We start from the raw sequence: 27748 nt of genomic DNA on the forward strand, positions 1-27748 counted from the left end.
CTACCTAAAATGGGTCAGAGTAGAACTGGTCTCTATAGCGTTTTCAATGGCTGATTTTTCAGATTGCCTGGCTTTTCTTCCGAAGCACCTCTGGGTGTCCTTTAACCTCCAACCTTTTGGTTAGTAACTGAGCATGTTAACCACTCAAAGCCCTGATTTTACAAATTCACACAAAAACTAAAGGCCAAAGGATAAGACTTAACCAGTCACATAACCATTCAAAATGCAAGATAGCATTTTTTCATTACTCTTCTTGATAGAAATATTAATTCGAGTATGTTTTTATAATAGGTATTATACACAGGGAAAATATGTGGTGAAAAATGATGCCCAAATGAACTTTTACACTGATTCAAACTCAGTAAAGATCATGACATGCAACAGTCCAATGATGTAAGGTAGAACCAAGCCCTTTTTTCAGTGGGTCCTCCAATTTAATTATCCCTCTCCTGACACCATTTCCCTTCACTCAGACAAACAGGTATTTTCAATTCTAAGTTCAAACTAAGTTCAAATATTTCAAATGTTTCTTAACAACTATTTTTTTTAAAGATGTAACTAACTCCAAGTTTCCTACTTCAAGTTATTTTGAGGTCTAAAGATACTTATTGAAAATTATAATTGTGTAGGGTATTTATCTAGGAACATTAGAATTTAAAATACTGCTATTCTAAAATATCTATTCAATCAGCCAAAGAAAGGAAAAAAACATTATTATATACCACAGGGAAAGCTAGACACCATGTGTGATCTTTAAATATATCTTAAGTGACTATATTTTCTAAACCAAAAATAGGACACATACTCTAAGAGAAATTTCTGATTTTTTACTTCACCTATATGAAGTCTTAATAGAAACATACAGAAAAATTTGGAACCACAATAATTATACCTGTAAATGATAAATGATCTTCTTAAAGTAAAAAACAAAACACAAAAGCCTTTCCTGAAAACTAGGGGTCAGTTTATAAGCAGCAGCTGATTGCTATGCCTTCTAACCATCAGCACTGACACCTGAGAAGTTTCCTAAAGTGGGATAAAGGAAGACTTGTAGAAAGACAAGGATCAACTTTAACAACGTTTTCACATCTTTTTAATGTGCAAAAATTGAAGTGGGCCTGCAAGTTACATGAACTCACACATCAAAATACGCTTTATTTTTGTGTTCTATATAATTTCCCCAAGGTAGATTCAAACTTTCTATGGAGTAACCAAATATGTATCCATTTATATTACATACATGTAAATATTTATGTAATATTCCATACTTTTTTAAATAACATCTTTTAATTCCTTTAATATACAACCAGAGCATTTCTGTACAGTCCTGTTCTATGAAGATTCCCAAATTAAAGGATGTTAGCTAATAAATCATTTTGTAAAGTGAAAAAAAGAGCACAGCATTTTAAACTAAGGTTTTTGTTATGACAAGTGGTCCCCCACGCCATAAAAAAAAAAAAGGATTGTTCTAAAATTTATAAGCTGAAATGCATGTTTTAGATTATCAAACTAGTCTATAAAAAACTAGGAAATGTTTCAGATGTCAAACTAGTCTATTAAAATATAATTAAGAATTCCTAAATGGCAGATAAAATCTGGCAGAAAATATACTATGATTCTCAAACAAAATGTAATTGAAAAATAACTAAGTACTCTAATATGATTGTTAAATATTGGTATTTCAGGAAATAAATTTTGATCTAATTTATCTAATTAAAGATGTATAAATTCTAAGGAAAATTCTGAGTACTTTTAGAGTCTCTGGAATCTGGTAACACTGATTCACCTCAAATTTTCTTTGCTTAAGCGGGCTGTTTAGCACCACTCTCCTGTATTAACTAGAAATAAATGACAATGTTTAAAACACTTAGCCCAGGCCTGAAACAAAGTAAGCTATATACAAATTATTAGTAATTGGGCAGCAATTTGAAGAAAAGGCAGCAAACAAAAGTTGAGAGGGTGTGAGTACATCCATGCAAAAAAGAAATTACCTGAGATGGTATTAATTAAAGTGTTTTCCAAAGTTCCTTTCTAGAACATCTGGATCTGAGGTCTGTGGAAGCCAGAATTGGGCAAGGGAGTCAAAAGTTTACCCCTTGATTTGGTTAGCCTTGCCTGGAGCCAAGGCTAATCAATAACTAAGTCCACAATTTAGGTGGAAGTAACCCTGGGAAGCAAGAGACACAGCAGAAAGCAAATGGAGGATGACAATGAATGCCAAATGTTCTGATGGGGCCAGCACATTCTGGAGGCAAAGGCTGAAGCGTTTGCTAAGGAAACGAGAGATGTGGGCACCACACCTCTCTGGCTAAGTCTGTAAGCAAGGCTGTTAAAAGCACTGAACTCAGTGTGACGGTGTGAGCAAAAGAAATGGGGAGAGAATGGGATGTGCTTGCTCTTGTTAAATAAGGATGACACAACATTCATTGGGTTATTCCAGTGGTTCACAAACCTGAACGGACATTAGAATCCCTTAGGTATTCCTTTAAAATGCAGAGTCCTAGGCCCCATCCTTAAAGATACTGATTGCATAGGTCAGAATTTTTTTAATCATCTCAGATGATAATGCCCAGCCAAATTTAGTATTTACCAATTTACAGTTCAGTTCAATAGATTAACCTTTGAAGTACATTTTAATTAGAGTATTTTCAATTCATATTATCTCACAAAGTAACATTGTGAAGGTGCTTGTTTAAAAAAAATAACACACATAAAATATACCACCACATCCATTTTTATGGAATAAATAATACATAAACATTTGAAAACATTTCTAAAAATCAAAGTAAATGACAGTTTCTTCAAATCTAAAAAGAGCATTTAAAAAAAAAGAAATAACTGCTATCAGGTTTTTAAAATTTGAAATTTAGAGAGTATATGATATTGCTACTATTAAAGAAAACAAGACACTATATTTTTTTATTTAAGAAAGTTCAGTCTTCTCATAATTGAAATAAGTGCATGATTGATTAAATATTGTCAGCATTACTGTCCATAACATTCCATTTAAGGTTTTTTAATGTAGTCACACACCTGAGTATTCTGAATTATAGAAATAAATCCATTAGCAGTCTAAATCTCACCAACATTTATATTATGCTTCTTCAACAGTATCTGAGATGCACCACTAGCAATACAGTTTACAAGATTATTTGGATTTTATGATGAGCTAGTCTACTGAAATGTAGTATTCATAGAAGGAATTTATTTTTTTTTAATTACTTTTTAACAAATGAAAATTCTACATTGTGCCAATCTGCTTTTGCATATTATTTAGAAAATGTTATTAAGGCTTTATTTTAAGGGATTACAAAAAAAAAAAAAAATAAGCCTATCGTGCACGATGGATGATGCAGAAAACAATGGTTTACAAATAATTGCTGAGGAACTAAGGGAATCACGGTTTTCCTTTCATTATGGACTTTCCAAAATCAAAGATGTTTTTCAGATTAAAAGCTAATGGAAAATTATATCCTTAGTTGAAGAACTTCAGCTTCCTTAGATTCAAAAAAAGAAAAGGAAAAGACGATTATAACTTTAGTCTAAAGAAAATGTTGCTTTGGGGGAAAGTCTTGATTCATGGAGTGATTCTTTCTTACAGCTTTTTCTTTGCTTGCTTACTACAAAGTAATCCATTGTTACTGTGATGACAATCTCTCATTCAGTTCCAAAGCTCTTGTATCTCCATGCGTTTTGGCATTGTTTACTAGCACCTGTAGGAAATCACACATAGAAACATTATTATATTGTTTGTTAACAGTATCTCTATTTACTTTCATAGAAGCCATTCCTAGGTTTGCAGTCTTGAAAAGCCATATCAAACTACACAACTAAAAGTGACTAAGTACAATCTTTCAGTCACTTTTGCTGAAATAAATTGTTCAACCAAAGCCAGTGCGAGAAAGAAGCACAATTCATTCAAATGTTCAGTCGGTACAGATGCCAACATGTTGGATGTTACCACTGTCAGCAATGTATAAGCTTAAAGGTTTTGTTTGGTGGCTTTGTTTACAATATTGCCAACTCTAAACCCTTACCCAAAATGATCATTTTATACACAGAGTTGTCCAAATGACTTTGCTCTCCTTTAAAACTCCACCTCAGGATCTAGGCCCTACTTCTAGGCTTTATCAAAGATCTTTCTATGATTTCCACCAATTCCACAAACTAAAAGATTCCATGTGAGCTGTTCATTCAATTACTAAGACAGTTTTTGGTTGTTTATTGTCAAGAACTGTGAAGTGTCTGAGATTTTACTCTACTTGCAAGCTAACAAGTTAGTCTGTCACAGTTTCATGGATCCTGCCACAAGACATGGGACTCCTGGGTCAGAGACAAAGGACTTTCTTCCTCACGGGACAGCAAGCAACATGAGCATCAGCATATTTGCATCAGTTCCCCTTGTACTCAAAGTCTCACAGCAGTGACATGGGTGGGTCCGCACGGTTGCTGACACATGCAGTAGGCTGCATCACAAGAGAGGAACTCTGAGCCTAGAAGCTGGAATCTTTCATAATGGACAATAAACATGCCTACCCTTGGTGGGGGCAGGGAGGGGGGCACTACAACTCCCAAGGCTGTTCACTATATAAACACCCTTGAAAAGATAGTCTGGAATCAGGAGGAGTCGGGCCCTTGCTCACAAGAAGTTTAGAAATGCAAGAAAGCCAGGGAGAATTGTCTCTTAACATCCGTGTGAGTTTTACCTTTTTGGTTTACAATATGTTGATTACAATGCCTTTTTCCAAGCACTGTTTTAATATACTTTTCAATACTGTATGTTTTACTGAAAGGAAAAGAGTATTTCAAATGTGGTAGGTTTTAAAAAAGCTTTTCATTAATTTTTATTGTATTTTTAAAATTGTTGGCTATAGTTAGTTATGAGATCTTAACCCAATATATTTTTATAGTACTTTATTTTTTCAAAAGAATTTTAGATACATATGTCTCATTTCATTCTCGGAACCATCCTATGAGAAGCAGAATTGGTCATGTGTATTTTGTAGAAAAGGCAAGGAAGAAGTAAAATAATTTTTTCAAACATGATATAAGTCACTTTATAGTGAAGCCCTGGCTAGGTATCTACCTCTTGTGCATCCAGGTTTCTACCAATGAACATTCCATTAGATTCTGCTACCTCATCCTATCTACCTATTTGCCTGCACTGCGACAGCTATTAAAAATACCACAACCAGGAGGACCTAGCACCTTTATCTATTTTCTAATTCTACATATCACATACGAAGCACATATCTACATGTTACCACTGGTTAGTGGTTCTCAACCAGGGCAATTACACTTCAGGGATCATTTGGCAATGTCCAGAGTAAGAAAAAATTGACTCTTGGTACTGCCTCAGGTTGTGTTTAGATGGTCATATGCTCATACTGCTATAAATTCTAATAGATAAGGGCTTCGGACCAGCAGTTCTCAACTTTTTATAAACCTTAGTACATCTGATGGCTGACTTTAAATTTTTCATGTTCACATTGCTTCACAGATACAGTACTACCAACTAGGCAAACCCCTTATAATTCTACCCTTCTCTGTCACTTAAGAAAGCTTATAAAAATGCACTCACAGAGAGGTATGGAAGGATATCCATGAATCTGCTCTATTACAGGAAAGACACACAACAATTTGGCACCTATAGTTAGTATCCAATACGTACAACATATTTCACAACTGACCACAAACCTTGATCAGGGTTCTAGACCACCACCTTAGATACTCAGTACTTGCTATTAGTTTCTGGCTTTGAAATGGTTATACTTTAAAAAAGTGAGTGTAGCTCCCCCCGAAAAAGGCATCTTGCATATATGTAGAGGCTGAATCTACATGAAATTATTTTTAAACATAGCCTTAACAGTCTTTATTTATGCCAAGGAGTCCCAACTTGGGTTCTATTCCAATATCCAAATGGAATTTCATAATTAACCCAGGTAAGATAAAGACTATACATATTTAGTCTTTAAGCCATTTGCATAATGTTTCTCTACTTTCAACAGCTGTCAATAGCGGATACTATCCTTGGTCAAAAAAAAAAAAAAACGCTTGATTTTTTTAAAAATTCAGTTATAAAGTGGAGTAATTTTGAGAAATAGCTCTAAAACCGTTAGGTCTGGATGAAATACTTTAAGTAAAACCAATGCCTTACATCAATTAGCTCATAGTCATCTTTAGCATATAAATGTCTCAGTAGATACCAACGAGCAGTTGATACAATAGATTTGGGGTACCCAGGGTGATATATCACTCTCTCCAAAAGTCGCCGTGTCTCTCTGTGGAAAAGATATTTATATTTAGTCAAAAGCATATAAATTAATATATTTCATATACTAGTAGCACACATATTACATAATTCCCTCTTGTTTTTGTAGATACACTGTCTTATTACTGCATGAATTTATTCAGATAACAATAATAGTAATAGTTAACATTAAGTGCTTACTATGTGCTAGGTGTTATGCTAAATGTTTCACATATATGTCACATTTAATATTCACAGCCAATAAGGTAGGTCACTATTATTATTCCCATTTCGCAGATAAGTAAATTAAGACTCCTTCAAATAGAATGGGGAAAAGGCTCCTATTTTATGAGCACTTCAGAGTGTCCACTTCTAATCATTTTGGAAAAAGAACACTGGCAGAAAATACATCAATCAATAAATAATCCAAAGGTGATATAGAATGGGACAAGAAGAAATGTTTAACATCTACAATAGAGGTTCAGGCTTTTAGTTACGTTTTCAAGGACATGTAAAACAAAATTCACCTATGTAATGGGGGGTTGATTTAGAGCTGTGTTCTCATTTTTTTCTTCCTAATTTACTACTATCTATGACTCCAATAACTTCTGTACTAGTAGACACAACATAAATAGTGGTAACTTCATAACTACAAAATAGGAGAGTCTTACAGGTAGCAATTGGTTTGAAGCAGGGGCTAAAGCACTCACCTTCAAGGTGTCTTTGCGTAGGAATCATACAGTAAGCACGCTTTTTTTCTTAGACTTTTTCTATAGATAGGGTCACTATGGGTCAGAATTGACTTGATGGCAGTAGGTTTGGTTTTTAGCATTGCTATGAGTTGGAATCGACTCAACAGCAACAGATATGTTTATTTGGGCTGGTTCTGGGGTGACACCCATTGTGGGAGGAGCTGAGAGAAATGAAGGGAAGGTGTTGCTAAAGCCCCACTGAGCATCAGCAGAGTTTGTTAAGAAGTTTAAAGCATAGCCTAAAACATTTGTTGGTAAAATTAGTCACACACACACAAAAAAAGTTAAAAATAAATTTTAATGGAATTGCTGGGTAGCCATAGTGTCTTATTCTTCATTCATTCCTATTTTGTAACATGTCCTTTGTCACATATTTATGTGCATTAAGTTCTATTTCTGGAGCCCTGGTGGCACAGTGGTTAAGTGATCAGTTGCTAACCAAAAAAGGTCAGCAGTTCGAAATGTACCAGCCACTCCTTGGAAACCTGATGGGGCAGTTCTACTCTGTCCCACAGGGTAGCTATGAGTCAGAATTGATTTGATGGCAATGGGCTTAGACAAGCTCTAGTTCTACAATACCTATTCTGTCCCAGTAATATTTACTTCTAAACCACTGTTTGACTTATGGCTGCTTTGCATTATGCTGGTATCTCTTAGAACTAGACATTACTATCAGAATTTTAAATATTCTTCCCTGTTTATTTATCCATATGATCTTTAAGTCATTTTCTTCAAATTTACTCTTGATCCCATGCTCATTCCCTAATAAAAATATTTGTAGAATTTTTATACATTAATCTGAAAACCTTCTGGATTTCCGAGATGTAAAATCACAGTATTTATAAACAGTATGTCTCTGCCTCTTCAATATTTATTACTTTTTCACAGCTAATATATTAGCAAGGACTTATATGAACGTAGCCTACTAGAACTTAAGTGTTTTGGTTATGTGTGTTTGTTTCTAGAAGCCACATCACACTGTTGGCTCATCCTGACACTGTGGAGGGCAAAAACTTCAACGCCTTCTTCACTTGAAACGCTGTCAAGCCAAACCACTCTCTTATCCTGTGTACCTAGCTATTTTTTTAAACAAATGTAAGACTTCATTTTCTCCTTTATTGGGTTATCAGAACCAGTTTTTCCAAAGTTGATATAGATACATGAATAATCTCAAAGTTTGTTATACTAATTTATGAAACTAACTATAAATCTTTAATTTTTTTTTCTAGAAGGGCTAAAAGGGAGAAAACATTTCCAAGAAAAAAATTAAAAATTCTTCATACCTTGCCCCCATTTTGCGGTTGAACTGTAACAAAGCTTGTACAAGAACAGCCAGTGGACAAAAGCAAAGCTTCAAGGCCTCAGTTGTAGCTTCTTGAACCAAGGATCGCCAGTGATCATTGGAAATATTAGCCTGTAAAAATATAAGACAAATATTAAATCAAAGCTTTTGACATGTTTTATTTAAAAAAAAACAAAAACAAAACCTGTTGCTGTTGAGTCAATTCTGACTCACAGCAACCCTATAGGACAGAGTAGAACTGCCCAAGGAGTGGCTGGTAGATTTGAACTGCTGATCTTTTGGTTAGCAGCCGAGCTCTTAACTATTACGCCACCAGGGCTCCAATGTTTACTTTAGGAGTATGCAATTCAACTCTCATTACCGAGCACCACCTGTACAAGCCAGCATGTGAAGGCTTCACAGAGCATAATTACTAAAAAATGATTAAGACTTAAAGCCTTCTTTCAAGGGACTACAGAACAGGGCAGACTGGGATAAAGGAAAGGTTCAAAGACGAAGTATTATTTAAAAAACACTAAAATATTTCTTAAAAGAAAATAATCTATCATTTAGAAAACTTTTAGTCTACCAAATATACAAAATCAAATTTAACATGACTACTGGCAGTGATAAATATAAAGCCCTACATTTCAGGAACTAGCTAAGGAACAGGGAAAGGCTGAAATAAAATATTTTAATGAAATCCCAGTAGAGAAAAATAATACGAAACAGACAAAAGATAATGAAATTAGATCAAAGTTTGGCAACATTCATTCTTAGCTCTAACAAACTCTGGGAGTGCTGCAGGTCCCATGCTGCAGTAGCTGCCCCTGACCTGCTCCGTCCTGTACCCCAGGGCGGACACGCTGCCCTACCTTTGGGAGTCACCTACTGCTGGCTGCTCTCTCCTAGAAGCAGGCAGTCATTCTCTTTTTCTCCATTCCAGCACCAAAGGCTGAGAGCCACAGCCTCTGCAGCATGTATCAGATACCTGTCCATATGCTTCCAGGTACGTGACTGCAGGATCTCAGAGGACACACATAAAAGCCTCCCTCTCTCGCCTTTGTGTGTGTCTGTGTGTGTGGTGGGGGAGGGGTGGTGAGGGCTACTCACAAGGCAACAGCGCTCTCCAAAGAAATTTCTTCACAAATCTTCCTCTAACTCCATTTTTCTGTGCTTTTATAGCTCCTTATAGGTAGGTCCTCTAACCACTTCAAAAATCTGAACCTTGATCTGATTGTATCATTTGGAATCTGATAGCCAAACCTTTCAGCTGAACAACATGTTCATATGTCATCACACATGAACATACATACAGTAGCCTCTCATAAAAGTCTCATCTTAATATATCTATCCTCCTCACACTGCCAGATATTTACCATAGAAATACAGCATCTTTTTATTCCTTTGGGTATTGAACCTTATAACAAGAAAAAATCACATTTGGAAAGTGCTTTGAAATTTACAAAGGTAATTGTAAATGGTACTTCATTTGGTATTTCTAACAACCCCACAAGAAGGCAAGATAGGTGTTACTATCTCCACTACTACAAAAAAAGGAAAAAGGCTCTAAACGGTTTAACTGGCTGAAGGTCTCACAGGGAGTAAATGGCAGAACCAGAATCAAGGCTTTTAGGAGAAATACTGTATGGTGGTAACGGGCACGGGGTGTTTATGGGTGTTAGGGAAATGCTAGCTCTGCAAAGGCTGGGATTTTTGTTTGGTTTGCTCACTGCCATATCCCCAGTGTTTAAAGCGGTGCCTGCAACAAAGTAGATGCTCAACTGTGAAAAGAAAGAATAAATGAGTGAATGGCTAAACTAGTGATACCTTAGATCTTTACAGAAGTAAATAAAAAAAGAAATGATTCTTTTGGCTTCAGACCACCAAATATTTCACTCTTTGCCTCCTATGAACAAGGCATATGCTGAGTACTGTTATTGTTAGGTGCCCCTCAGTTTATTTTTGAACCATAGCAACACTATGTGACATAGCAGAACCACCCCATAGGGCGTTCTATGCTGTAATCTTTACGGGAGCACATAGCCAGATCTTTCTCCTGTGCAGTTACCGAATGGGTTCAAATCACCAACCTTTCGGTTAGCAACCAAGCGCTTAATCACACTGCACCACCTGGGCTACTAAATGACACATTTTTTGTCTTCAAAGGGCTCACAATTTAGTGGGACAGAACATGCAATTAACACAACAGACTTTGTAAAAGAGATGGCATCTGAGCTGCCTTTAATGGACAGACCACAGATAGGAGAAAAAAGAAGTGGGAGATACTTTAGATAACAAAGATGTGAGAAAAGACACAGAAACTGTACGTAGAGATGCTTACTCCAAGAGCAGCAAGCAGTCTACCATGAAACGTTACCCAGGGTGAAGAGAACCACATGACAGAAAATCAGGCTGGAAAAATGGAAGGAAACCCTATCTGTAAATGGACAGGAATGCCAAATTAAGGAGTTTCCATTTTATTCCACATGCAATGAGAAACTATTTAATGTGTTTTAACAGTGGAAAAACTTGAACAGACCCAAGTTTTTAGAAGATAATGTATAAAGCTTTTAACATGATTTGGAGAAGGAAGAGAATGGAGATCTTCAAACAAGATTTTCATATAATTCTTTAAAATTTAGTCCTTATCTCTTGCCTTGAATAAACCCATTTTTGAAAGTGCAAAACTTAAAAAACAAACAAAAAAACCACTTTCTTATAACTTTGATATAGTGGATAAAAGCAGGGACTGTGGAGCCAACCAGCCTGGGTTCAAATCCATGCTCTGTTATTTCCTAGCTGTGTGACCTTGGACAATTTATTTTATTCTTCTGTGCCTTAATTTCCTTATCTATAAAATAAGGTCATAAAAAAAAAAAATAAGGTCATAAAAAAAAATTTTTTTTTTGTGACTATTAAATAAATTAATATGTATAAATCACTTGTAATAGTGCATAGCACAAACTAAGCGCTGTGTGTCTTTGCTATGATTTGTGCTATTATTTATGTGTTTTATTCCAGGTCATATTTAACATCCCAGCATTAAAAACAAAGAAACAACAAAAAACACACCACCAAATAATATTAACTAACAAGTGATAAGTTAGGCTAAAAGGGTGCCTAATCCAGTTCAAATATTTAAGAGCATGCTATATAGGTACCAACCAGTTACCAAGTCATAAAGACCTCTGTTAAATATAATGAGGAGACAAACAAAATAAAATGTTTGGTGAGGTATAGTTACTACTAACCACTATTTCTTTCCATCCCAATCATCTCAAATTTGACCACCATTATTATTTGTCCATTTATTCAAAAACCACTTACTGAGGACCTCCTATACACAGGCAGGGTAGAAAAGCAAGGATGTAAGGGGGAACAAAACATGGTCCCTTCCCTAAGGAGTTCTTAAATGTGCTCTGTGGTAATGGTACTAATGCCAAAAAAATCCTCTAAGTCCTGTATTTCTTTGTCAAAATGCCTAGTAATTGTGAATAAATCACATCTGCAATGGGTTACTATGGCAAAAGCGAGAGATAATTCAGGCCAGTTTGGGAAAATTTCTTATCATGCAAATCAGGAAGAACAATATCTTTTAATTAAAGAAGTAATATACATATGATCAAATAATTCAAACACTATCAATGGATATGAAATGAAAAATTCTCCTCTACCAACCCTTAAAACCACAGGTCCATTCTCCACACGAACTGCCATTAAGTTTCGTTTGTATCTTCCCATAGCATTGTACCTTTTTACGTACCCTAAAGAACACAGGCATGCATGCACACACATATACACATGCAGGGTATATTTGTTGTTGTTGCTGTTAGGTGCCTTTGAGTCAGTTCCGACTCATAGCAACCCTATGTACCACAGAACAAAACATATTTAGAGACATATATTCTTAAAAATATAGACCAAATATACATACACTCAAATGGGATTTTATCATAAAAATGATGTAATCTGCAGCTTGTTCCTACCCCAATTTAAATATTTATCTCGAAGAGTTTCTCACGCCAGCACATAAAGCATTTAGGTTAATATCTCCAAAGCGGTATCAGAGAGCAGAATGTCAAGTCAAAAATTAGTCACTCTTCACAGAATGTCAAATTGAATTGAGAAATGACTGAAATGTTAATTACATGCATCTTTGGGTTAATTCCAAGTTAGATCAACAAGAAACAAGTATGCATATTCCATCATAGCTCAACTTTTAAAACTGCAACATTCGTTTTTTTCCCCAAACATTTACAACTTTCTGCTGTGGTTTATGGGTTTGTTACTCTACATTCATCGAGGGCCCAAAATACAGTCTATGAGCAGACCAGACTAGAAGACAATGAAACAACAGGAACTTAGTAGGGTATCACTATGAGAAAAAGCTTTCATTCTTAAGAAAATGAATCATCTTTTTCATGAGCATAGTTGTAATATGATCTTACCATGCAGACTTCTAATGCAAGCAGTGCTAGTCTCAAGAGACTTGAAAGCTTCCCACTCCAACTGCCCTGTTGGGATGCCACTTGTAGGCTCTTCCTGTAACACATCTCTGCAGCACTCATCATTCCTTGGGACTGATACACGTGTGCCAGCCACTAAAGGAACAGGAATGGAGAAACCAAAAGACTTTAGTTTAGTACAGTCTGGTAACCCACTTCCAACAAATTCAATAAATTTTGATGAAGTTGTAATTTTTACTTAATTATTATTAAGTTTGGTGCTAAAAAACAAAAATGACAGGTAAAAAGGGAGCCCTGGGGGTGCAGTGGTTAAGAGTTCAGCTGCTAACCAAAAGGTCACCAGTTTCAATCTACCGGCCGGTCCTTGGATTCCCTCTGAGGCAGTTCTACTCTGTTCTATAAGGTCACTATCAGTCGGAATTGGCTCAAGAGCAACGGATTTGGTTCGGTTTTATTCTGTTTGCAACAGCTTACTAGCCTAAAGTCTTAAAAAGTCTTTCAAGATGGAAAGTCAGGAACAAAATCAAAATGCAATATGAAAATAGATTAAAAAAACCCAGTGCCGTCGAGTCAATTCGGACTCATAGCGACCCTATAGGACAGAGTAGAACTGCCCCACAGTTTCCAAGGAGTGCCTGGTGGATTTGAACTGCCGACCCTTTAGTTATATCATCTAAATACAAGCCAAAAGAAAGCTTGTGTAGCTATATTAATACCAGATAAAGTAGACTTTAACACAAGAATTATTAACAGAATGGACCACATGAACCACAGCCTATACAGCTCGTATACAAGACCCGAAGTACTAGATGGTGCCTGAATACCACTACCAACTGCTCTGAAGAGGATCACAACAGAGGGTCCTGGACAGAGCAGGAAGAAAATTGTAGAACAGAAAATCAGATTCATAAAAAGGCCAGACTTGTCTGACAGAGTCTGGAGGAACCCCCAAGACTGATGCCCTAAGACACTCTTCTGAACTAGAACTGAAGCCATTCCCAGAGACCACCTATCAGCCAAAACATAGACGACCCCATAAAATAAACAATAACACCTGAGATGAATGTGTTCCTTAGAATAATCAATAATCAATTATTGTTGAAAGGGCAACATCTGTCCAAAAGCAAAGATGAGAAGGCAGGAAGGGACAGAAAATCAGGATGAAGAGAAACAGGGAATCCAGGACAAAAATGGGGAGAGTGCTGACACATTGTGGGAAATGAAACCAATGTTAGGGAACACTTTATGTACAAATTATTGGATGGGAAACTAATTTGTTCTGTAAACTTGCACCTAATGCACAATAAAAATTTTTTAAAAAATGTATTGAGAGATAAAGTGGGACATTTCAACATGATTCAATAGGAAGATACAACACTCATACTTCTGTGTACATCTGACAACACAGCTTCAAAATTTATAAAGCAAAGTTAAAAGATATAAAAGGAGAAATAGACAAATCCAGAGTCACAGTTGGAGATTTTAACACACTTATCTCAACAAATGATAAAAGAAACAAAAAAAATCAGCAAGGAAATAAATTTAAATGTAATTAAGCAGCTTAAATGACATATTTAGAAGACTACATCCAATAGCTGGAGAATACACATTCTTCGCAAGTGTATATGAAATACTTGACAAATTTGATATGCTGGTCCATAAAGCAGGTTTTAACAAATTTGAAAGGCTGAAATCATATGAAATATGTTCTGATTAAGTGAAATTAAACTAGAAATCAGTGACAGAAAGATGACTAGAAAATCCATACCAATATTTGGAAATTTTGCAACATGCTTAAAAAAAAAAAGGATCAAAGAAGAAATACCAATGGAAATCAGAAAGTATCTTGAAATAAATAACAATAAAATAACTACATAAGAACTTATGGGCTACACATATTAGAGAAAGACTGAAAACCTATTATTTAAGTTTCTATCTCAAAGTGTAAGGGGGGAAAATACTAAATTAAACCCAACGAAAGAAGAGCAGAGAAAATAACAAAGAGAAAAAAAGAATAATAAAGAAAATCAACAAAGCAAAAAGTTTGTTCTCTGAAAGATTAATAAAATTGCTAAAGTTATCCAGAAACAGATAAGAAAAGGCAATCACCAATATAAGCCTGAAAAAGGGAATATCATTACAGACCTTGTTGCTGCTGTTCTTGTTAGGTACCACTGAGTCGGTTCCGACTCATAATAATCCTACACACAACAGAACAAAAACTGCCCAGTCCTGCGCCGTCCTTGCAATCATTGCTATGTTTGAGTCCATTGTGGCAGTCACTGTGCCAATCCACCTTGTTGAGGGTCTTCCTCTTTTTTAGCTGACCCTCTACTTTATCAAGCATGATGTCCTTCTCCAGGGACTAGTCCCTGCTGACAACATGTCTGAAGTACTTGAGACAAAGTCTCACCACCCTCACTTCCAAGGAGCATTTTGGCTGTACTTCTTCTGAGGCGATTTGTGCGTTCTTCTGACTGTCCGCGGTATATTCAATATTCTTTGCCAACACCATAATTCAAAGGCATCAATTCTTCTTTGGTCTTTCTTATTTTTTGTCCAGCTTTCCCAGGCATATGTTATTGTTGTTAGGTGTCGTTCAGTCAGTTTCCACTCTGGGAGACCCTACCTACAACAGAACAAAACACTGCCTACACATGCATATGAGGCAACTGAAAATACAATGGTTTGAGTCAGGGGCACCTTAGGCCTCAAAGTGACAACTTTGCTTTTTAACACTTGAAAGCGGTCTTTTGCAGCAAATTTGCCCAATGCAATGTGTCTTTTGATTTCTTGCCTGCTGCTTCCATGGGCACTGGTTATGGATCCAAGTAAAATGAAATCCCTGACAACTTCAATCTTTTTTCCGTTATAGCATGGCGGTAAGCTTATTGGTCCAGCTGTGAGGATTTTTATTTTATGTTGAGGTGTAATTCATACCGAAGGCTGTTGTCTTTGATCTTTATCAGTAAGCACCGCAAGTCCTCACTTTCAACAAACAAGCTGTGTCACCTGCATATCACAGGTTGTTAATGAGTCTTCCTCCAATCCTGATGTCTCATTCTTCTTCATCTAGTCCAGCTTCTCAGATTATTTACTCAGCACACAGACTGAAAAAGTATGGAAAGGATAAAACCCTGACATACCTTCTCTGACTTTAAATAACACAATATCCCCCAAGTTCTGTTTGAACAAGAGCCTCCTGGTCTATGCACAGGTTCCTCCCGAGAACAACTAAGTGTTCTGGAATTTCCATTCTTCGTAATGTTATCCATAATTTGTTATGGTCCACACAGTTGAATGCCTTTGTATAGTCAGTAAAACAGAGGTAAACATCTTTCTGGTAGCTTCTGCTTTTAGCCAAGATCCATCTGACACCAGCAAAGATATTTCTCATTCCAGGTCCTCTTCTGAATCTGGCCTGAATTTGTGGCAGTTTCCTGTCAGTGTACTGATGCAACTGTTTTTTAATTATTTTCAGTAAAATTTCACTCGTGTGTGATAGTAATGATATTGTTTGACAATATCCTCATTCTGTTGGATCACCTTTCTTTGGAAGGACACAAATAGGGATCTGTCCCAGTCAGCTGGCCAAGTAGCTGTCTTCCAAATTTCTTGGCATAGACAAGTGAGTGCTTCAAACACTGCATCTCTTTGTCGAAATATATCAATTGGTATTCCGTCAATTCCTAGAGCCTTGTTTTTCACCAATGCCTTCAGTGCAGCTTGGACGTCTTCCTTCAGTACCATAGGTTCTTGATTATATGTTACCTCCTGAAATGCTTGAATGTTGACCAATTCTTTTGGTATAGTGATTCTGTGTATTCCTTCCATTTTCTTTTGCTGCTTCCTGTGTCTTTCAGTATTTTGCCCACAGAATCCTTCACTATTGCAACTCGAGGCTTGAATTTTTTCTTCAGTTCTTTCAGCTTGAGAAATGCCAAGCGTGTTCTTCCCTTTTGGTTTTCTAATTCCAAGTCCTTGCACATTTCTTTATAATACCTTACTTTTCTTCTCAAGCCACCCTTTGAAATCTGTTCAGCAACTTTACTTCCTCACTTCTCCCGTTTGCTTTAGCTACTCTACATTCAAGAGCAAGTTTCCTTGTAGGCAAGTGGATATTATCCTATCACTGACAGCACTGTACTTCAGGATAGATCTTGAAATGTTCTATTTGACGATGAATGCAACACCATTCCTCAATCTGTCATTCCCGTCATAGTAGACCATGCAACTGTCTAATTCAAAATGGCCAATACTATAGTCCATTTCAGCTCACTAATGCCTAGGATATCGATCTTTATGTGTCCCATTTCATTTTTTACAACTTCCAATTTTCCTAGATTCATATTTCTACATTCCACGTTCCAATTATTAACTCATGTCTGCAGTTGTTTCTTCTGAGTTGTGCCACATCAGAACATGAAGGTCCCGAAAGCTTGACTCCATGCACATTATTAAAAGGTCGACTCTACTTTGCGGAGGCAGTGCTTCCCCAGTCATATTTTGAGTGCCTTTCAACCTGATGGGTTCATCTTCCAGCACTGTATCAGACAATGTTTATAATGTTTTTACTGGCCATTGTTTTTAGAAGTAGTTGCCAGGACTTTCTTTCTAGTCTTAGTCTGGAAGCTCTGCTGAAACCTGTCCACCATGGGTGACCCTGCTGGTATTTGAAATACCAGTGGCATAGTTTCCAGCATCACAGCAACATGCAAGCCACCAGTGTCAAACTGAGAGACAATTACAGATTTTACACACATTGTGAAGAGGGTATTGAAAACAACTTGATGCCAATATATTTGAAATTTAGGTGCAGTGGACAAATTCCTTGCAAATCACCAATGATAAAGAAGTAGGAAATATTAACAGTCTTATGGCTATTAAAGAAATTTAATCTGTAATTTAAAACTTTTATAAAGAATATTGCTGGCCTGAATGAATGGCTTCAACAGTGAATTTTTCTAAACATTAAAAAAAATAAATAATGCCACTCTTATACAAATTTTTCCAGGAAATAAAGGAAAAGGAATAGCAACATAGATACCAAAACTTAACAAGTATCTCATGACAATGAAAAATTACAGGCCAATTCTGCCACAAATTCAGATATAAAAACTGTAAACAAACTGAATTCAGCAATATACAGAAAGGATAATACATCATGACCAAGTAAGGTTTATTCCAAAAAGGCAAGGTTGGTTTAACGTTTGAAAATCAATATAATTTACAACATTAAGAGAATATAAAGGGATCATTCTGATACGAAAAAGAGCATTTGATAAATTCAACACCCATTCATGATAAAGGTAAGCAAACAAACTTCTCTCAACAGATTCGGAATAGATGAACTTCCTTTGCAGATAATATCTACAAAGAACCTATAGCAAGTATCATATTTAATAATGAAATTTTGAATACTTTCTATCTGAGGTCAAGAGTAGGTCAAAAATGTTCTCATCACTTCTATTTAATATTGTATTAGAAATTGTAGGCGGTGCAAATAAGGCAAGAAAAAGATTTTCAATGAATAAATATTGGAAAGGAAAACTTTATCACTCACAAATGACATGACTGTGTATATAGAAAATCCAAAATCACTTCAAAAGAGCAAGTGAATTTAGCAAGGTTCCTGGAGGGTCAGTATAAAAATATCAACTGCATTTCTAAACATTTAGAGCTACTATATGAAATATATATATATATAATCACGTGCAATGAAACAAGAGAATATCAAACATCTAGAAACAAATTCAACAACAAAAAAATGTAAAAGACTTCTACATTGAAATTGCAAAACAGTGCTGAGATAATTTTCAAACTGAAGTAAATTAAGGCATAAACCATACTCATGGATAAAAAACTGAGTATTACTACTCTGTCAATTCTCCCCAAATTAAACTATAGTTTCCATACAATCCCAATCATGATCCTGGCAGGGCTAATTTATTTTTCTTTTTTCAGTGGGAATTGACAAATTATGTGGAAAGGCAAAAGGCCTAGAATGATTACCTACAATGACTTAGACAAATTGTTTAAATTCTTCTTTAAAGAATAAAAAAGTTGGAAGCCTTACTCATCAAACCAAATTATAAAGCTACAATAATTTTAAAAATGTGTTAATGGAACATGAATAAATAGATCAATGAAAAAAAAAGAGGTACTCCAAAAGACCCACACACATACCTGATTTATGACAAAGGCATCACTTGTAATTTAGTAGGAACAGAATGGTTTTTTCAAAGAACGGTGCTGGGTCAATTACATATTCATATGGAAAAAATGAACTTTAAACCTGTTATGGATTGAATTATGTACCCCCAAAATATGGGTTGTAAATCCTAACTTCTTTGCCTGTGGTTATAATCTCATTTTGGAACGGGATGACATTGTTATGTTAATCAGGCAGGATTAGTGTAGGGTGTACCTTGAGTCAATCTCTTTTGAGATATAAAAGAGATATACAAGAGAAGCAGAGATGGCGGAAAACTGATGCCAAGCCACGTGGAGATCTCCAAGAAATGAGAAAACAGGCTGAAGAGACAAGGACCTTTCCCCCAGAGCCGACAGAAAGAGAAAGCCTTCTCCTAGAGCTGGTGCCCTGAATTCAGACTTCTAGCTTCCTAAACTGTGAGAAAATCAATTTCTGTTTGTTAAAGCTGTCCACTTATGGAATTTTGTTTTTGAAAGTAGCACTAGATAACTAAGACAAACCACTTTAACATTTACAAAACTTAATCTAGGATGGGTGACAGACCTACATGTAAAAGGTAAAACAATAAAGTTTGTAGAAGAAAATAAAGAAAAATATTTTCATGAACTTGGAGTAAGCAAAAAAATCTTAAACAGAACACCCCAATAAAGCATTAACCATTAAAAAGTGATAGAACAGACTTCATTAAAATTAAAAGCTGTTCATCAAAAAATAACATTAAAAGAGTGCTAAGGCAAGTCATAGACTGTGAGAAAATAACTGCAATACAAATATCCAAAAATGGGCCTATATCCAGAAAAGATAATGAATTCCAATAATTCAATAAGAAAAAAAGCAAACAACCCATTATAAACTACACAAAAGAACAGGTACTTCAAAAAGAAGTTATCTAAATGTTCAATAAGTTAACGAGAAGTTGTTCAACATCATTATTTATCAAGTAAATGCAAGTTAAAACTACTATAAGATACTTAAAAAAAAAAAAAAAAAGCCCTTTTATTTGATTACAACTCGTGGCAACCTCTTGTGTTACAGAGTAGAACTGAGCACTCAGCTCCATAGTTTTCTTAGCTGTAATCTTTACAGAAGGAGATTGCTAGGCCTTTCTTCTACAGTGCCAGTGAGTGGGTTCAAACTGCCAATCTTTCACTTAGCAGCCAAGTGCAAAGTATACTACTACATGCATATCCACCAAACTAAAAACAGAAGACGACAACCTAGCAGTACCAGAATTTGGGATACTCATACATTGCTGGTGTGAGTGTAAGTTGGTACAAAAATTTTGGAAAACTGTTTGGCGGAATTTACTAAGGCAAATACATATATCCCCTTTCACCCAACAAAAGGTCAGGAGTTTGAATCCACCAGCCACTCTATGAGGCAGTTCTACTCTGCCCTATAGGGTTGCTATGAGTCAGATTCAATTTGACTGCAACGGTTTTGGTTTGGGTTTTTTGGTTTCACTCACCAAAAGACATGTACAAGGTTGTTCACAGCAACATTATTCATAATAGCCAAAATCGAGAAACAATCTAAATGTTCAACAACAGTAAAAGGGATCTATGTTATAGTATATTCATAAATTGAAATGAAAAATAATGAATTACGGCTACATGAAACTACATGAATCTGACAGACATAATGTTGAGTAAAAGCAGCCACATACTTGATATAAAGTTCAAAAGGAGACAAAACTAGATAGAAATGACAAGTCAAAACAGTGACTCCTTTTAGATGGTGGGATGGGAGGGTGAGATTAAGTGAGAGAGGCATGGAGGAGGTCGTTAGGTTGCTGAAAATGTTCTGTATCTTGCTATAAACCTAAACCTATTGCCGTCAAGTCCATTCCGATTCATAGCAACCCTATAGGACAGTGTAGAACTGCTCCATAGGGTTTCCAAGGCTGTTAATCTTTGTAGAAGCAGACTGCCACATTTTTCTCCTGTGGAGCGGCTGGTGGGTTCGAACTATTAACCTTTCACTTAGCAGCCAAGAGCTTAACCACTTTGCCACCAGAGCTCCCATATCTTGATATAAAACCAAAACCAAATCTGTTATCATCAAGTCAATTCTGGTTAAACAAGTATATACACATATAAACATGTAATAAGTGGTACTTTTAAGATCTACGCACTTAATTCTTTGTGAATTGTCTTAATATAAACTCACGCACACTATCTCTTAAGATCTTACTTACTATATAATTTGTCCTTTATTTTTTCTCTTTTAGTTTAACAAAGTAGTTCTCCCTTTGATACAGAATATAAGATCATCAATATAGAGTTGATGTTAGAATTAAAGTATATTACATCTTATATCATAAACTTATCCTAAGAAAGTAAAAAAAGAGGAAAAAAGGCATCATCTTTCTGAAGGATCAGAGTAAAAATGAGGCTTAGCTTCCATAATCCAACTATTTTATGCCATTAGGTAACCTTTTTAAACAGGAACGTCAAAAAGTTGGTATGATGAACGATCAGAATGAAGAACAAATTATAGCAAAATAAGAAGCTTCTATAAAATCTATATCAAAAAGCCCCCTGACACTTTCCCTGGGGCCCAGTGGGAAATATAACAAACTGGATAATGACATGCTTTTTGTATTTTAATATCAATAACAATAAACCACATAATGATTACTTTGTATTTATCATGATGGATAACCAGAGCCAGCCGAAAGGGCCATCTGCTGAATCAGGTATCAATCCTGAAAATATCTATTTCTAAAAGCACTAAACACCCATTAGAATCTTGGATATGAGTTACTGTAAAGTAGCTAGGGAAAAACTACACACGTTCCCTCCAAAAAAAAAACTACTGCCGTCAAGTCGATTCCAACTCACAGCGACCCTATAAATGCAGGGTTACACACCATTGTTGTTGTCAGTTGCTGTCTAGTAGGTTCTGACTCCTGGCTACCCAATGTGTGCAGAGTAGAAATGCTCCATAGAGTTTTCGAGGCTGTGATGTTTTAAAAGCAGATCGCCAGGCTTGTCTTCCAAGGCACCTCTGGGTAAGTTCAGGCTTTCAACGTCAGCTAGTAGTGGCACTTAACCATTTGTGCCCCCCAGGGACTTATACACCATTACCATACCCTTATTATAAAATGTCTGCAACATTTCTTTATTTCTCCTATACCAGCCCAATGTAAGACAGTATTTTCATCATTGTTTTAAATTGAGGAAATTTATAATCAACAATTAAGAAAGCTTTGTAGAATTAGAGCAGCAGTTCCCAAATTAGAACTCATCTTCCTTAGTTCCTCTAACTACGACATCCTTTATATCTTGAAATTGAAAAATACGTTGGGAATTTAAAGCCAAGCCAAATAAAAAGGGAGCATACACTTGACCTCATCAAATACCATGGAGTACTTTAATTCGGGACTCACGTAAAGAAAGGAGAGAACTTACCTGCCAAGCAGGAACAGAGGTTGAGTTGGACATGACCGTTTTTTGCAGTTCTTCAAGAACAGCATCTGGGAGAGGTTTTCGTGACTCCAGGAGTGGTTTACACTGAACTTGTCTCAAAAGTAAGATAACAGCTGGCTGCTCAGGGTTACTTTTTAAATTCTAAAAATTAAGCATCAGATTGAAATACATCAAATGTGCTCTTAATGTTAAATGTAAAAGACAAGCTGTTTTCCATGTTGGATAAATATTTCTGAAATTAATGTTTTCTTATTAAAAGAGTAAACAACTATAAAAGCCAAATAAAACATTGAACATCCTGATAATATTAAACTCCCATTTAGATATCCTTTAAAGTCAACAGTACTATTATTATAGTTTATAAGTCATTTATTTTAGATTTATTCTGTCCCTTTGACTTCTTTTATTGTCATGTGAGATCCTGAAAAATTTAGGCTCTGAACACAAACAGCTGAACTAAGAAAATATAAAATTAACAGTGAAAGCTACCACCATTCCTTGCTGGAACAAACCATATTACTTAAGAAGGAAAGAAACAAACATTTTCCTTTTTCAGTTTCTTAACAAAGATATCTAATGCATGCTCTTCTTCCAGACAGACTTCTTAGGTGTCGAGAGTAAGAACGGACCCATTTTCCCATTTCCCTTAGCTATTACTTATACCTTAAAACACATACATGCAATACATTAAGTGTAGTGTATATATGTATATGTATCTCCTTCCATATACACATACAGGGAAAAAATTAAAGGAAGTTCTCTAAACAAGCCCTTTCACTACTGTTTTAAATATTTCTTTCTTTACTGCCTGTCCCTCGATGACATACTTCTCCATTTTTTACTTATTAGATCATTGTCTTAAGTGTATTTCTGAAAAGTAGTTGATTGCTTTCTTCTAAATAAGAGACTGGAACAATAAAATTACAAGGAAAGATTAATAAAAGCATCATTTATTCTATCAGAGAGAGTACGGCAACTATCAATTAATGCTTAATAAATGCCCACTGTATAATAATTAGCCAAGGAGCTCTGGCGGTGCATTGGTTAAAGCACTCAGCTGCTAACTGAAAGGTCAACAATTCGAACCAACCGCTGCTTCACAGGAGAAAGATGTGGCAGTCTGCTTCCATAAAGATTTACAGCCCTGGAAACCCTACAGGGTTGCTATGAGTCGGAATCGACTTGACAGCAGTGGGTTTGGTTTTGGGTATATTAGCCTGTCCTGAACTTACCTCATATGGAATTCCCTTTATTTAATAAAAGAGAAAACTACATTTGTTCAAAGAATTCAAGGACAAAAATATATGTTTATGACCTTCAAAGTCCATTCTTCTTTAAAATTTATATTGATCTTTGAAAACACATTTCTTGGAAGATAATATAATCTTCCTGGCAAGCACTACAGAACATCATGTTTTTAAGGAAAAGTCATGCTTAAAACTCTCTTTAGAATTATTTCTGAGTAGGTTTTTGAAACTGATTTGTTCATTCAGTAAATATTTATTGAGCCTCTACTAGGTACGAGGCAAGGCACTAGTAACTGAGAAAACAGCCTGCACTCACAGAGCCCTACAATCCTGGCCTGGAAGAAACTAACTACTGAGTGATGATCAGTAGCTCCAGTCACCCATTTAACAATCGCCACAGTCATTCTATGTGGTCCAGAAATTTGGAAAAATAAAGCAATACTGGAAAACGCTGCAGTCTGAAAGGAGCAACCAGAAATGAAAGTAAGATACTGCTTCCCTAATGATAATTAAAAAAAAAAAAAAAAAAGATCTATTAAGAACTTGGGTCCTAGAGTCAGGCAAATGTGAGTTCAAATGGCAGCTCTGTCAGTTTCTAGCTATGAGCTCCTGTGCAAATTATTTACCCTCTGTAAGCTTTAGTTTTCTCATTTGTAACAACAGGGATACTAATAAATACCTGCAATGTCATAAGATTGTTGTGAAGGTTAAATACAAAATGCTAAACATGGGACTGGCTTGTAGCAAGTACTCAAATAAATGTTGGCTCTTATCATCACCATCACCAGATGCTCTTTAAATAAGCACTCCATTTTTGAAGTTATTTTCCAAGTAGGGTAAGAATCCACGAATCTCAACGCACGGCTCCATAACAATACCTTTGTGCAGAGGGCTTCAGCTTCAGATATTCTTCCAGTTTCTATTAGACCAGTGACAGTTTGGGACAGAGACCACTTTTCAAGAGATTGGTTGTAATTTTCAGGGAATTCTTTGTCCTTAACTATAAAAAAACAAAAGTCAGTGCTACTGCCTTCTGCCATTTATAATGTGTTCTCACAGGAGTAAATAGCTGCTAAGAGGTATTATAATTACACTGACCATGCATATACAATTTCTAAAAATTACATGTACCACTGGAATACCATAGTCTATCCTGACATAAAAATTTCAAGTTAGTGTTTGTGGTTGAACAACTTAAGGCCTTATCTATTTCTGAATTATATCAAAAATCATTATATCTTAACACTGAAAAGAATTCATGAGAAGACATACAATAAACTTAAATGTGCACTTAGGCAAAGTGTGTAATTTAATGAGTTTCAATATGCACATACATCTGTGAACCATCACTACGATCAAGATAATGATTTCCTCCTTGCCCCTCTGTAATCACTTCTGCCACCAACCCACCCTAACCCTCCCTTACCCTGTCCCCAGGTAACCACTAATCTGTTTTCTTTTACAATAGACTTATTTGCATTTTTCTAAAGTTTTATATAAATGGAATAATATCATATATACTCTTTTTGTCTGGAGTTTTTCACTTCACATGATTATTTGGAGATTCACTGATGCTGTTCTGTGTATCAACAATTTATTCCTTTTCACTGTTGAGCAGTATTCCATTGGTACGGCTATATCACAATTTCTCATTTTACCCACTAGTGGACACTTGGGTTGACTCCAGTTATACATCAACTTGCTATGTACATGTGAGTACAAGCCTTTTTGCAGACATATGTTTTTATTACTCTTGGGTAAATACCTAGGAGTGCAATGGGTTATTTTTTAATTTTAAAATTCTGAAATATTGAATTTTTAAGTAACCACCAAATTCTTCCAAAGTGGCTGAACAATTTTGTATCTCAATCAGCAGTATAGGAGCATTCTAGTGGCTCTACATTCTCAACATTTTCTATGGTCAAATTTTAGCTATTCTAGTAGCTTAGTGGTATATCACTGTGTTCCGGTTTGCATTACCCTAACGACTAACGGTGTTCAACATCTTTTCATGCATTTATTTGCCATCCATGTATTTTCTTTACAGAATTGTTATCAGTTCAAATCTTATATCCATATTTTTGTTGGGTTTCTTGTTTTCCTATTATTGAGTAGTAAGAGTTCTTTATATTTTACATAAAAGTCCTTTGTCAGATGTATGTTTTGCAAAATTTTCTCCCTCTCTGTGCACTGTGTTTTTATTTTCATAACAGTGTCTCCTAGAAAGCAAAAGTTTTAAATTTTGATGTAGTCCAATGTATTGGTTTTTTTCTTTTAAAATTTGTGCTTTTTGTGTCACACTTAAGAAATCTGTCAAGCCCAACATCACTAAAGTTTTTAACAGTGTTTTTTTTTTCTAGAAGTTTCCTATTTTTAGTTCTTAAACTTAAGTTTACTATGCATTCTGGGTTAATTTTTATACATGGCGTAAGATAAGGGTGAAGGTTCCTTTTTTCTTCATATGGATATCTAACTGTTCCAGCATCATTTTTGGAAAACATCTTTCTCTATTGAATTGCCCTGACACCACTGTTGAAAATTAGTTGACAATATATGTGTAGGTCTTTTCCTGAACTCTTTGTTCTTTTACATTTATCTACCTGTCCATCTTAATGCTGATAACACTTTTTTTTAAATTGTACTTTAGATGAAAGTTTACAAAAGAAACTAGCTGCTCATTGAACAGTTAGTACACATATTGCTTTGTGACACTGGCTGCCAACCCCGCGATGGGTCAACACTCTCCCCTTCTCAACCTGGGGTTCCCAATTACCAACTTTCCTGTCCCCTCCTGCTTTCTAGTCCTTGCCCTTGGGCAAGTGTGTCCCTTTAGTCTCGTTTTGTTTTATGGGTCTGTTTAATCTTTGGCTAAAGCGTGAACCACAGGAGTGACTTCATTACTGAGCTAAAAGGGTATCCAGGGGCCATACTGTCAGGGTTTCTCCAGTCTTTAATACTGCACTGTCTTGATAACTACAGCTTTATAATAAGTCCTAATTCAGGTAGTGTTAGTCCTTCAAATTTGTTCCTCTTTTCTAAAGATGTTTTGGCTATTGTAGTCCTATGCACTTCCATATAAATTTTAGAATTAGCTCATCAATGTCTACAAAAAAGCCTATCAGGATACTGATTAATGATGCATTGAATCAACAAGTCAATTTGGGGATAACTGACATCTAAAATTTATTACCAAACCTCTTATTAATATATATCTCCATTTATATGTCTTCTTTAATTTCTCTCAGCAATGTTTTATAGTTTTTCAGTGTATATAACTTACACATCTTCTATTAAATTCATCCTTCAATATTTATTTTCTAATGCTACTGTAAATGGTACTATTTTTTAAATTTCAATTTTCAATTGCTTGTGATTTATATACAGAAATACATAACTTTTTCCTATTTGGACCTTGTATCCAACAACTTTGCTAAACTCACCTAGCAGCTGTTCATGTAGATTCCATAGGATTTTCTACATAAATGATCATGCTGCCTGTGAATAAAGACAGTTTTACCTCTTCCTTTGCAATCTGCATGCCTTTTCCTTCTTTCTTGCCCATTGCATGTGCTAGAATCTCAGTACAATACTGAATAAAAGTGGTACGAGCGAATATCCTTGTCTTGATCCTGATCTTAGGGGAAAGCATTCAGTCTTTCATCATTAAATATGTTAGTTGTAGGTTTTTCATAGATACCCTGTTTTAAGCTGAGGTATTCCTCTTCTATTCCTAGTTTGCTAAAAAGTTCTTATCAGACATGAATGCTGTATTTTGATCATATGATCTTCCTTTTTTAGTCCGTTCATATGGTGAATTACATTGCTTTTCAAGTGTTAAAGCAGGCTTGCATTCCTGGGATAAGCCCCACTTGACAATGATGTATTATTATCATTTTTATGTGTTGTTTGATTTGATCTGCTAACTTTTTGTTATGATTTGCTGCATCTACATTCATGAGTGATATTGTTCTGTAGTTTTCTTATGATGTCTGTCTGGTTTTGGTATGAGGGTAACGCTGGCATCATACAGGAAGTTAGGAAGTACTCCTAGCTCCTCAATTTTCTGGAAGAATCTATAAAGAACTGGTATTATTTCTTCCTTA

The 27748-nt window shown here is 35.6% G+C and overlaps 1 protein-coding gene across 3 annotated transcripts in view; it reads right to left on the bottom strand.

Moving 5' to 3' along the window:
• Nucleotides 1-1076: 1076 nt before the first annotated feature.
• The window catches only part of SKIC3 (SKI3 subunit of superkiller complex), a 92187-nt gene continuing 65515 nt past the window's right edge, over nucleotides 1077-27748 (bottom strand). For all 3 annotated transcript variants that reach the window (XM_049868298.1, XM_049868294.1, XM_049868290.1), the window contains 6 exons: nucleotides 24524-24645; nucleotides 22381-22539; nucleotides 12736-12888; nucleotides 8286-8416; nucleotides 6158-6281; nucleotides 1077-3713 (listed from right to left, as the gene is read on the bottom strand). In XM_049868298.1, coding sequence (XP_049724255.1) covers nucleotides 3639-3713; nucleotides 6158-6281; nucleotides 8286-8416; nucleotides 12736-12888; nucleotides 22381-22539; nucleotides 24524-24645 — 764 coding nt within the window. In that variant the 3' untranslated portion in view covers nucleotides 1077-3638. The remainder of the gene's footprint in view (nucleotides 3714-6157; nucleotides 6282-8285; nucleotides 8417-12735; nucleotides 12889-22380; nucleotides 22540-24523; nucleotides 24646-27748) is intronic.

This window comes from Elephas maximus, chromosome 2 (genome assembly GCF_024166365.1).
Source record: "Elephas maximus indicus isolate mEleMax1 chromosome 2, mEleMax1 primary haplotype, whole genome shotgun sequence".
NCBI classification, from domain to species: Eukaryota; Metazoa; Chordata; class Mammalia; order Proboscidea; family Elephantidae; genus Elephas; species Elephas maximus.